Source organism: Anolis carolinensis, unplaced genomic scaffold (assembly GCF_035594765.1).
Source record: "Anolis carolinensis isolate JA03-04 unplaced genomic scaffold, rAnoCar3.1.pri scaffold_19, whole genome shotgun sequence".
Taxonomy (NCBI): domain Eukaryota; kingdom Metazoa; phylum Chordata; class Lepidosauria; order Squamata; family Dactyloidae; genus Anolis; species Anolis carolinensis.
In genome coordinates this window covers 1,756,339-1,768,202 of record NW_026943829.1, presented here as the reverse complement: position 1 = coordinate 1,768,202, position 11,864 = coordinate 1,756,339, and the positions used below count along the sequence as shown (strand labels likewise).

The 11,864-nt window shown below is 39.3% G+C and overlaps 1 protein-coding gene across 2 annotated transcripts; it reads left to right on the top strand.

The window, feature by feature from the left end:
* The first annotated feature begins 3,378 nt into the window (after positions 1-3,378).
* Positions 3,379-11,805, top strand: LOC134294724 (uncharacterized). 2 transcript variants are annotated; one of them, XM_062966350.1, is made up of 8 exons: positions 3,379-3,523; positions 4,961-5,118; positions 6,412-6,552; positions 7,725-7,863; positions 8,777-8,967; positions 9,227-9,352; positions 9,933-10,134; positions 11,157-11,801. In XM_062966350.1, exons 1-8 carry the CDS (start codon positions 3,403-3,405, stop codon positions 11,312-11,314), a joined length of 1,236 nt encoding a protein of 411 aa, XP_062822420.1. In that variant the 5' UTR covers positions 3,379-3,402; the 3' UTR covers positions 11,315-11,801. The 2 variants fall into 2 exon arrangements, with proteins under 2 accessions (XP_062822420.1, XP_062822421.1); XM_062966351.1 differs by lacking the exon at positions 6,412-6,552 and having other exon boundaries at positions 11,157-11,805.
* Positions 11,806-11,864: the final 59 nt, after the last annotated feature.

Genomic DNA, 11,864 nt, shown 5'->3' with positions numbered 1-11,864 from the left:
CCGCTGGGGGGGGGGGGGGACGGGGACGGGGGGGGCAGACCTGGGGGGGGACCCTCTGGGGCAGGCGCCACGGGGAGGGGGGGGGTCCTGGTCCGGAGGTGGAGGGGTCCCCGGGGCCCCCGTCATCAGGACGGCCGGGGGGACCACACGGGGAATCTTCTTCTAGGATGAGAATAATAATAATAATAATAATGTAATAATAACGATGCAATAATAATAATAATGATGTAATAATAATAATGTAATAGTAATAATAATATAATACTGTAATAATAATAATAATAATAATAATAATAATAATAATGTAATAATAAGGATGCAATAATAATGATGATGATGTAATAATAATAATGTAATAGTAATAATAATATAATACTGTAATAATGTAATAGTAATAATAATATAATACTGTAATAATGTAATAATAATAATAATAATGTAATAATAACGATGCAATAATAATAATGATGTAATAATAATAATAATGATAATAATAATGTAATAACGATGCAATAATAATGATGATGATGTAATAATAATAATGTAATAGTAATAATAATATAATACTGTAATAATGTAATAATAATAATAATGTAATAATAACGATGCAATAATAATAATGATGATGTAATAATAATAATAATGATAATATAATAATAATGTAATAATGATGATGATGTCATAATAATAATGTAATAGTAATAATAATATAATACAGTAATAATGTAATAATAATAATAATGTAATAATAACGATGCAATAATAATAATGATGATGTAATAATAATAATAATGATAATATAATAATAATGTAATAATGATGCAATAATAATGATGATGATGTAATAATAATAATGTAATAGTAATAATAATATAATACTGTAATAATGTAATAATAATAATGTAATAATAATAATGATAATGTTATAATAAAAATAATGTAATAATGATGCAATAATGATGATGATGGAATAATAACAATGCAATAATAATACTGATAATAAAAAGAATGTAGTAATAATAGTGATAATGTTATAATAAAAATAATGTAATAATGATGCAATAATGATGATGATGGAATAATAACATTAATAATTAATAATTATTGGGGGGCCCGTCATCAGGACGGCCGGGCGGACCACACGGGGAATCTTCTTCTAGGATGAGATTAATAATAATAATAATAATAATATACTAATGTAGTAATAATAATGTAATAATAACAATGCAATAATAATGATGATGATGTAATAATAATAATATAATAATACTGTAATAATGTAACAATAACAGTGATGATGTAATAGTAATAATGTAATAGTAATAATAATGTAATAATACTGTAATAATGTAATAGTAATAATAATGTAATAATAATACTGTAATAATGTAATAATAATAGTGATAATGTAATAATGATGCAATAACAGTGATGATGTAATAGTAATAATGTAATAGTAATAATAATGTAATAAAAATACTGTAATAATGTAATAGTAATAATAATGTAATAATACTGTAATAATGTAATAGTAATAATAATGTAATAATAATACTGTAATAATGTAATAATAATAGTGATAATATAATAATAATAATAATATTGTAATAATGATGCAATAATAATGATGATGTAATAGTAGTAATGTAATAGTAATAATGTAATAATAATGATGATGTAATAGTAATAATGTAATAGTAATAATAATATAATAATACTGTACTAATGTAATAGTAATAATAATAGTGATAATAATAGTGATAATGTAATAATAATAATATTGTAATAATGATGCAATAATAATGATGATGTAATAGTAGTAATGTAATAGTAATAATGTAATAATAATGATGATGTAATAGTAATAATAATATAATAATAATACTGTACTAATGTAATAGTAATAATAATAGTGATAATAATAGTGATAATGTAATAATAATAATATTGTAATAATGATGCAATAATAATGATGATGTAATAGTAATAATGTAATAGTAATAATAATGTAATAACAACGATAATGTAATAGTAATAATGTAATAGTAATCATAATGTAATAATAATACTGTAATAATGTAATACAGTAGAGTCTCACTTATCCAACACTCGCTTATCCAATGTTCTGGATTATCCAACGCATTTTTGTAGTCAATGTTTTCAATATATCCTGATATTTTGATGCTAAATTCGTAAATACAGTCATTACTACATAACATTCCTGCGTCTTGAACTACTTTTTCTGTCAAATTTTTTGTCTAACCTGATGTTTTGGTGCTTCATTTGTAAAATCATAACCTAATTTGACGCTTAATAGGCTTTTTCTTAATCCCCCCTTATTATCCAACATATTCACTTATCCAACATTCTGCTGGCCCGTTTATGTTGGATAAGTGAGACTCTACTGTACTTACCTCAGAGATAGCAAAGCTGACAGTTTACCTCACAGCTTATGTACTTACCTCATAGTTCATCGTTTTTGTACTTACCTCATGTACTTACCATATAGTCATTATAGATAGGACTTACCTGATAGTGTACTTACCTCATGTACTTACCATATATAGTTATTATACCTCATAGTTTACCTCAGAGTAAAGTACATGAGGTAAGTCCTAGGCTATGAGGTAAGTACGTAAGCTAGGAGACCAAGTGAGCGGAGCTTAGCCTTCTAACTGGCAGCAATTGGATAAAAGCAATTATTCCTCTCTCTCTCTAATTAGGACTTTATTTTTCTTTTCTTTTTGTTGTATCAACCTAGAGGCGTGGATGATGGGTTGTGTTGTCAAATTTCGAGGTTGGGGGGCTTGTAGTTTTGTTGTTTTGTGGGTCGCCGTGATGCCATCACTCTTTTATATATATAGATTGTATTATTATAGTTCACCCTAGCTGGTACTTACCACATGGGTCATAGTTTAGGTACTTACCTCAAAGAGAGCCGAGCTGATAGTTTACCTCATAGCCTAGGACTTACCTCATGTTCTTACCCTATAGTTATTATACCTCCTAGTTTACCTCACAGCTTATGTACTTACCACATAGTTCATCGTTTTTGTACTTACCTCATAGCCTAGGACTTACCTCATGTTCTTACCCTATAGTTATTATACCTCATAGGTAAGTACCTAAACTATGACCTATGTGGTAAGGACCAGCTAGGGTGAACTATAATAATACAATAGTAACTATAATAATAGAATGACTCTGAAGTAAACTATGAGGTAAGTCCAAGGCTATGATAAGCAATATCTATAATGACTCTGAGGTAAACTATGAGGTAAGTACATAAGCTATGAGGTAAACTATCAGCTTTGCTATCTCTGAGGTAAGTACCTAAACTATGACCTATGTGGTAAGGACCAGCTAGGGTGAACAGACCTGTGGGTCCCGGCCATTTTTGGGATGGGGATCCCGAATCCGGGGGGTTCCGGCTTGACCGTTCCCATCCTGGGAGTGGAGTGCGACTGGAGAACCGGGCAGCCGGTTCCTCTAGCCGGGACCATGGAAGACGCCGACGGAAAAGGTGGGGAACGGAGCTGTGATGTGGTCTCGGAGCCTCTTATTCAGGTTATCGAAGGGGGAGCATTTGCCATCGGTGAGGAGCAGACCATGGGAAAGATACCTTTGGAGAAGAGCAGCGGAGATGAAGAACACTATGTAACACGATTTTTGTTCCTGGGTTATCAATGTCATTTCCTAATTGCACCATAACAGTACAGTGTGATAGGGCTCTCCATCTGGAATGTGATTATTATCATTGTCATATATATATATATATATATACATACACACACACACACACACACACACACACACACATACATATCTATATATATAAAGGAGTAATGGTGTCCGTTCCTCCCACTAAACAACAAAAGTACAAGCCCCAGAACCTAGAAATTTGGCAACACAACCCACCATCCTTGCCCCTAGGTTCCGACAACAAAAAGAAAAAGAAAAATAAAGTCCTAATTAGAGGGAGAGAAATTATTGTTTTTATCCAATTGCTGCCAGTTAGAAGGCTAAGCTCCGCCCACTTGATCTAGCAACCCACTCAGCCCCGTGTTAATAAAAGAATAAAAAATAAAATAAATACAAATAAAACAATAAAAAATAATAAAAAACACTAAAAATTAATACAATAAAATACTATAACAAAATAACTAGAAATAATACAACAAAATAATAAAATATAATGAATAAAAAGATAAGTTACAATAAAATTAATTAAAAATACAAATAATGTCAAATAAAAATTCCACAACAATTTTTAACCAATACCACCACCACTTTGCCACAGCAACGCGTGGCCAGGCACAGCTAGTATATATATATATAAGCTTTGCCCGGCCACACGTTGCTGTGGCTTATGGGAATAGCCTTGCAGCCTCAATGCCTGGCCGTTTTTGGAAGTAGCTGGAGTAGCACCTTTTGTGACCCAATTTGGTGTGATTGGGTTCAGTGGTTTTGTTGTTTACTCCATAGTAAAACGACCATTACATTTTCTTTTATATAGATGGTGATGATGAAGATGATAACATTTTCAGGCTGTGGGTCATATCACGCTGCACCACTATGGCACTATTATTCCTCTCCGCTAGCCTTTCCCAAAAATAACTTTTCCTAGCTCTGCCCATACAATTGTCTGCAACACGATTATGAAATAAATTATCGGAAGGAATGCAATATAATATGTTGCAAAGTGATGCATTATGTGCAGCAGAATGCTAGATTTCTCAACAAGTTTCTGTATATTAGAAAAACTTTGCATGCTGTATAAGTAAAACTCATTGATAGTCCAGAATAATGGTTTGTTGGAAGCAGGAACCTGAAATTAGCCAGTCCATGATTTCCTCTTGCTTAGGATTCCCATATGTTACAGAGATAGTTAACTCTAAATTTCAAACAAATCTGTGAGCTCTTGCTTTAAACTCCAGTGCTTTCTTCTCATTGCTTGTAGGTCTCGTTCCTCTTGCCATTGGCTTCCGAACCATTGACCCCATAACAGGGGAGACGGGTCCGGTCATCGGGGCTCAAATCAATCCTTGGACCACGGCGGTCATCCCCATCGTCCAGTCCCTAGGAAGCTTGCCAAGGGGAAGCCCAGACCCAGAACTGGTAATGTCCAGTCTTGTAAAGCAGAAGTGTTGTGACTCAGCCTTTGCCTTTGTGTGATCCTGATGTGCCTTTGCATGACTCTGATGAAGATTCTGGATTATATGTGCATAATGATGGGATTCAGGATGAATTTGAGGATAACTCTGATGCTGAGAATTATTATGTCAGAAATGAAGAGCAGGGAGTTGTTCCCATGGGAATAAATCATGATGTTGTTTCTAATGAGGAATTTCAGGTGCAGGGAGTAGACAGGGAGGATAGCACTTTGCCGCCTGATAATGAGCTCAGTGACCTTGACTCTGGGAATCTCGATCAGGCTACAAGACTGGAATTTAGAGGGTTGCGGAGAAGCCTTTGCATAACCAATAAATGAGAATTCAAAGGGCAAAGGAATGCCTTTATGTCATGCTTTTAAAACAGTCTGCTCGCAGAGAGCTCTCTATCAATGCAACTCCATCACTTGATCTAGAAGCAAGTCTGCTTTCCTGTGCCAAGTTTGCCTTCCTGTAATATCTTCTGGATATATTCTGTTTGGTGGGACTTTGGCTTCCATGAAAAGGACCTTGTTTTATGCTCTATGTTTCTATGGACTTATTGCTTACAGCCTTGGTTTTGTGCCTATCTTTTGGAACTGTACTTTTACCCTTTTATGAACTACCTTTTGCTTATTTTCTAAGTAAACTACAGAAGAAGAGGGCTGGGCTGTGGCGCAGCTGGCTAGTAACCAGCTGCAATAAATCACTACTGACCGAGAGAGGTCATGAGTTTGAAGCCCGGGTCGGGTTAAGCCCCGACCATTAAATAGCCCGGCTTGCTGTTGACTTATGCAGCCCCGAAAGACAGTTGCATCTGTCAAGTAGTGAAATTTAGGTACGCTTTATGCGGGAGGCTAATTTAACTAATTTACAACATCATAAAACTGCCAGCAAAACACGAGGAAAGGAATGAGGAAGTACAGCCACCAGTGGACAGTGAAGCAACAGCTCCCCCTGTGGCTGGAATCGTGAAGCTGGAAAAAAATGTTAAATGCCTCTGTGTCTGTCTATATATGTTGTTTGTCTGTTGGCATTGAATGTTTGCCATATATGTGTTCATTGTAATCCATCCTGAGTCCCCTTCGGGGTGAGAAAGAAGGGCGGAATATAAATACTGTAAATAAATAAATAAGTAAAGACTACTTCCTGTGTGTGGCTTGGTGTCTTTAGCAAGGTGAAGCTAACCTGAGGTGCGACAAGAAGGAGGGAGGAGATGTCCCTTCCCAATTGGCCAGACTCTGGACGTCTTGTTTTGCAGACGGATGCCTTGGAGACGGAGGTGGCAGCCAAGCAACGGTTCTGGCGTGGCCAAAGAGAAAAGGAAGAGGAGCTCCTCAAAGAGTTGGACTTCTTGCGCCTGGACATCTTGGAGGCCGCCAAGGAAGGGAAGATGAACAAGGTGCCACTTGGGTTTGCGTCAGTGTTGCTTGGTGGCTTCCGTGTCTATAGCACATTTATTTGTTTGTTTATTTATTTATTTATTCGGAGTATTTATATTCCGCCCTCCTTTCTCACCCCGAAGGGGACTCAGGGTGGATCACATTGTACACATATAAGGCAAACATTCAATGCCATAGAATATAGAACAGAGACAGAGACAGACGCAGAGGCAATTTAAAACATCTCCAGCTTCCTGAGGGTATGCTTGATTCCAGCCACAGGGTGAGCAGCTGCTTCATCATCCACTGTAACGGCCACTTCCTCATTCCAATGGCGGCTGGATGATTTTTTTTATGGTGTCGTAAATTAGCCTCCCCACATATAGGTAAAGGTAAAGGTTTTCCCCTGACGTTAAGTCCAGTCGTGACCGACTCTGGGGGTTGGTGCTCATCTCCATTTCTAAGCCGAAGAGCCGGCGTTGTCCGTAGGCACCTCCAAGGTCATGTGGCCGGCATGACTGCATGGAGCGCCATTACCTTCCTGCCGGAGCGGTACCTATTGATCTACTCACATTGGCATGTTTTCGAACTGCTAGGTTGGCAGGAGCTGGGGGTAACAACGGGCGCTCATTCCGCTCCCGGGATTTGAACCTGGGACCTTTTGGTCTGCAAGTTCAGCAGCTCAGCGCTTTAACACACTGCGCCACCACCAGGGCCCCACATATAAGTGGTACCTAAATTTCCTACTTGATACATGCAACTATCTTTCGGGTTGCTTAGGTCAGCAACGAGCAGGGACTATATATTATTTTTAATTGTCAGGTGCTCACCCTGACACGGGCTGGCCTTGAACTCATGACCTTTTGGTCAGAGTGATTTATTGCAGCTGGCTGCTCACCAGCTTGTGCCACAGCCCGATTCCCTCTGGGGATGAGCTTCAGTGAAATTAATAGATCTTGTAACATTCAGAATACAATCATTCCATGGGAGCAGCCAGTTGCAAAGGTTCCAGGTGTGCCAAAGCTTGGCAATATTTACTTTTGGGGTTCACCACTCCCAGAATCCCTCCAACCAGCGTAGAAGCACATTGGGACTTTCCGCACGCAAAGTAGATGCTCTACCGTTGTGTTACAGCCCTTCTTGCTCACGTCCCAAAGCTTGACTGTGGTCATTCTCTTCTAAACCATTGCAGTTAAGATACAAGGACAAATTAAAACCCGCCGAAGAGATCTATCGCTCCCTGGAAGAGTCCTCAAACCAAGAAGCTCAACGGAGAGCCAACAGACAACTGAAGGCACCGCGGGACTCCAAACCATCTCTGCAAATGAGAGGTAAGGAAACACCTCCTGCGGACTGGTATTTGGAGGGTAGAAGAAGGTAACATATGTCATCCATATTCCAAACTTCCATTCATTGATTTGTTACACCAGCCCTGCTTTTGTTTCATTGACTTCAAGACGATGGACATTGCAGGGTGCATCTACACTGGCATTGACATCGCTTAAACTGCTATGGCTCAATGTCTGCATTGGATTCTGTGGACGATCTCATAAGACCATAGGTAAGCAAAGAGACCTCCAAAGACCATCTAGATAGTCTCATAAGACCATAGGTAAGGAAAGGGGGCCCCAAAGGCCATCTAGATAATCTCATAAAACCATAGGTAAGGAAAAGGGCCCTCAAAGGCCATCTAGATGGTCTCATAAGGCCGTAGCTAAGCAAAGAGACCTTCAAAGGCGATCTAGACAATCTCATAAGACCATAGGTAAGGAAAGAAACCTCCAAAGACAATCTAGACGATCTCATAAGACCATAGGTAAGCAAAGAGACCTATGATCATAGGACCATAGGTAAGGAAAGTGACCTCCAAAAGATGATCTCATAAGGCCGTAGCTAAGCAAAGAGTCCTTCAAGGACTATCTAGATTATCTCATAAGTAAGCAATGAGCCATGACAGTTCAAGTGGTGTCAAACAAATGTGTGGATTCAGCCAAAATCAACCTGCTTTGAACTTTAGATGAACTCTCCAAGGTCCTGAACCTTTTAAATGGATGAGCTTCAGAACCTTGCTGTCTCCTTTCAAGCTCAGGCGAAGTAAATACCGTATATACTCGAGTATAAGCCAACCCAAATATAAGCCGAGGCACCTAATTTTACCACAAAAACTGGGAAAACTTATTGATTTGAGTATAAGACGAGGGTGGGAAATGCAACCTGGCTTCATATACTGTTTGGTGGCCCCAGTCGAGAAGGACGAGAGAGACCAGGAGGCCAGAGTCCAGGTTTTGCTGAGGAAGACGCTGGAAAAGCTGGTGCAGTTTGTCCGAAAGGTCCAGCTGGACGAAGGACGGATCCAGATGCAGCTGAAGGAGGTGGAGCGGCAACGGAGCAGCAGCCTCCAGATTTTGGAAACGCTTCAAGAGACATCTAGGAAGGTGAGCTCCACACTTGGGCCCCTTCCTCTACTCTCAATGGGCTTTGACACACATTCAAACCCAAGTCCTGAATACAGTAGATTTACTTCTCAGGTGATATTGAAGCTTCACTGGGAGAGCTGTTCAGCAATGGAACTCTCCGCCTCGGAGTGTAGATGAACTCTCCAAGGTCCTGAAATTCTTTAATGGATGAGCTTCAGAACCTTACTCATTGTCAACCGTTTGACCATTTCCTCATCTCATTTGCTGCACTTTCCAGACAACTTTGCATCTCGTGGCTGCATTTGAGGAGCACATGGCAAAGCACCAAGCCAATGTTGAGAGGGCCTGCTGCAGGCTGGAATACCTCCGATACTTGTTGGAGACGGTGGCTCTACAGACAAAGGTATAGAGTTCCTCTGAATATAAGGAATGCCTTGAAAACATGCTTACAATGATGACCCGGGCATTCACCCAGTAACAAAACTAGAAATAATATTTAAAAATACTCCCTTAATGGTTGAAAACCCAGGTAAGAAAAATCCCAGATGAACTTTTTTGTTGGCAGTGTGGGACTTATTATGTACTTAGCTCATGCTGACTTGCTCTTTGCAGAAAACAATATTTTCAGAACCAAAAATAATATTTCTATGCAGACATAAAATGCTGTGACTGAGGATTCATTCTATACAAAATATTCATGTGTTTAATTTGTATGTGTTCAATTTTTTTTGCAATGCTAAGGCATCCTGGGATTTGTAGTTTGGGGAGGCACCAACCCTCTTTGGAAGAGAAGGCTTGTAAAACTACAGCTCCCAGAGTTCCACAGTGTAGAATCATGGCAGTTAAGGTGGCGTCAAACTGCATTAATTCCACGATATAGACTGAACAACTTTTTCAAGACAGCACTTTCACCTTGAAATCCTCCTTGGATTGGAAGGTTTGGAGACCTTGCCAAGGTTTCCCATCTGTTTTCTCTTCTGCAGGATCTCCATTCTGGCTCGTCCCAGTGCTTTGTGAATTATCCCAGTTGGAGGTTTTACGGTGCGGCTGGTGCTCCGCAGGGGACCTGGGAGGTCATCAATCGGAAACTCATCCCGTTGCTCAGATCTGTACTCGAGACGTTGAAAGAGAGCAAAAGGAGCCCTTTGTCCCCCGAGGTGCTGGTGGGCCTGGGCTCTGAAAAAGGTGAGCCCTCATTCGCCTTGCAGACTGGAAGCAGGCATATCCTTTCAGCTAAGCAATGTGATCTTGCAGACTGTGCTTTCATAGACTTTAAAGGCGCATCTCAATGCACTTTGCCTTAGCTCATTGATATGAAGTCTTGGGATCTGTAATTTGGTGACGCATCGGCACACATTGGCGGAGAAGGCAAACCCCAACTCCCAGGATGGCATAACATTGTGCCATGGGATCCAAATTGGTGCCAAACTACAACACCCCTGAAAGACAGGAAACAATCACCTCCCAACAAAGGATTCCCCCAGGCAGGAAGCAGCCAGGCTTTGAAGCTGCAATGCTATTCGGTGCTAATCAAGGTGGCCCGTTGCAACATTCGCACTTGCCTCCAACAGAGTTCTTTCTCCCACTCTGGACATCATTCCACAGATATATACAGTAGAGTCTCACGTATCCAACATAAACGGGCCGGCAGAACGTTGAATAAGCAAATATGTTGGATAATAAGGAGGGATTAAGGAAAAGCCTATTACACATCAAATTAGGTTATGGTTTTACAAATTAAGCACCAAAACATCATGTTTAACAACAAATTTGACAGAAAAAGTAGTTCAATACGCAGTAATGCTATGTAGCAATTACTGTATTTACGAATTTAGAATCAAAATATCACTATGTATTGGAAACATTGGCTACAAAAATGCGTTGGATAATCCAGAACGTTGGATAAGCAAGGCTTGGATAAGTGAGACTCTACTGTAAACCTGACTTGCCTAGTTTCCAACAGACCTCACAACTTCTCAGGGCGAAATGTCAGGAGAGAGTGCTTCTGGAGCATGGCCATACAACCCGGAAAACTCACAGCAATCCACTTTCTGGTCCTGCGCCAAAGTACAAATCCCTGGACTCCTTGGCAGCAAACAGTATTGATTCTACAATGTAGACGCACCCATTGTTATCCATTTCTGCTTGTGTTTGCTTGTCCATCTTGTGTCTTTGTGGTTTCCAAAACCTTCTCCTTCTTCTCAAAGGCTACTCCTCCAGAAGCACCTTGAAGGTCTCCGAAGTGACCGGCGAAGCATTTCGGGTCCAAACAAGGCAGGAAGGGGTCCCTATTGCTGCAGCACTCTCTCCTTCCGTGGCCTCGCCAAAAAGGTCCCAACTCCTGCAAGAAATCCAGGCAAGGTAAGAGGGATGGATGGATGGATGAAGAAGGTTCTCTATCTTCCTCTTCTTCCCCTTATTATAATATCACTCCTACATCTACGATTTCTACGTTGTACTTTGCATAACCCTAAAATAAGCCTATGATCCTATACCCATAATGTTGCAATCTGAATATAAATAACCGGGAGAAATGACAGAAGGAGAAGACTTGAACTTGCGAGCCAAGACAGGAAATAATAATAATTGTAATGAAGTATGAATTTTTGGTTTACAGATGTTATGTTTAATTGTGTGTTTGTGTTTTAAAAGGGTAAGTATTACAGTTATTGCATCTCAGCACTCAGAGGCTGGTTGCCATGGAGAAGTAGGTGGAGCCAACTGCCGTTTTTTTGAAAAAGTGCAGAGATTAAAAAAGGGATTCAGTCTGTGCTCTGATGAGGCACAGGGAAGATTGATCCTAGGTTGAAGGGATCAAGGAGACTCAATTGTTCAATTTTGAGTCCGTTTAAAATAAGTTTGGTGACTTATTTAATGTAGTCTGTGTCCTGGTAAGGAACAGAGAATCTGTGATC

Excerpts from the sequence above, each read along its gene's own strand:
- LOC134294724 (XM_062966350.1), top strand. The coding sequence starts at position 3,403 with ATGGGGATCCCGAATCCGGGGGGTTCCGGCTTGACCGTTCCCATCCTG. Across the intron at positions 6,553-7,724 it reads AGGAAGGGAAGATGAACAAG|TTAAGATACAAGGACAAATT; the intron begins GTGCCACTTGGG and ends AAACCATTGCAG. Across the intron at positions 8,968-9,226 it reads TTCAAGAGACATCTAGGAAG|ACAACTTTGCATCTCGTGGC; the intron begins GTGAGCTCCACA and ends TGCACTTTCCAG.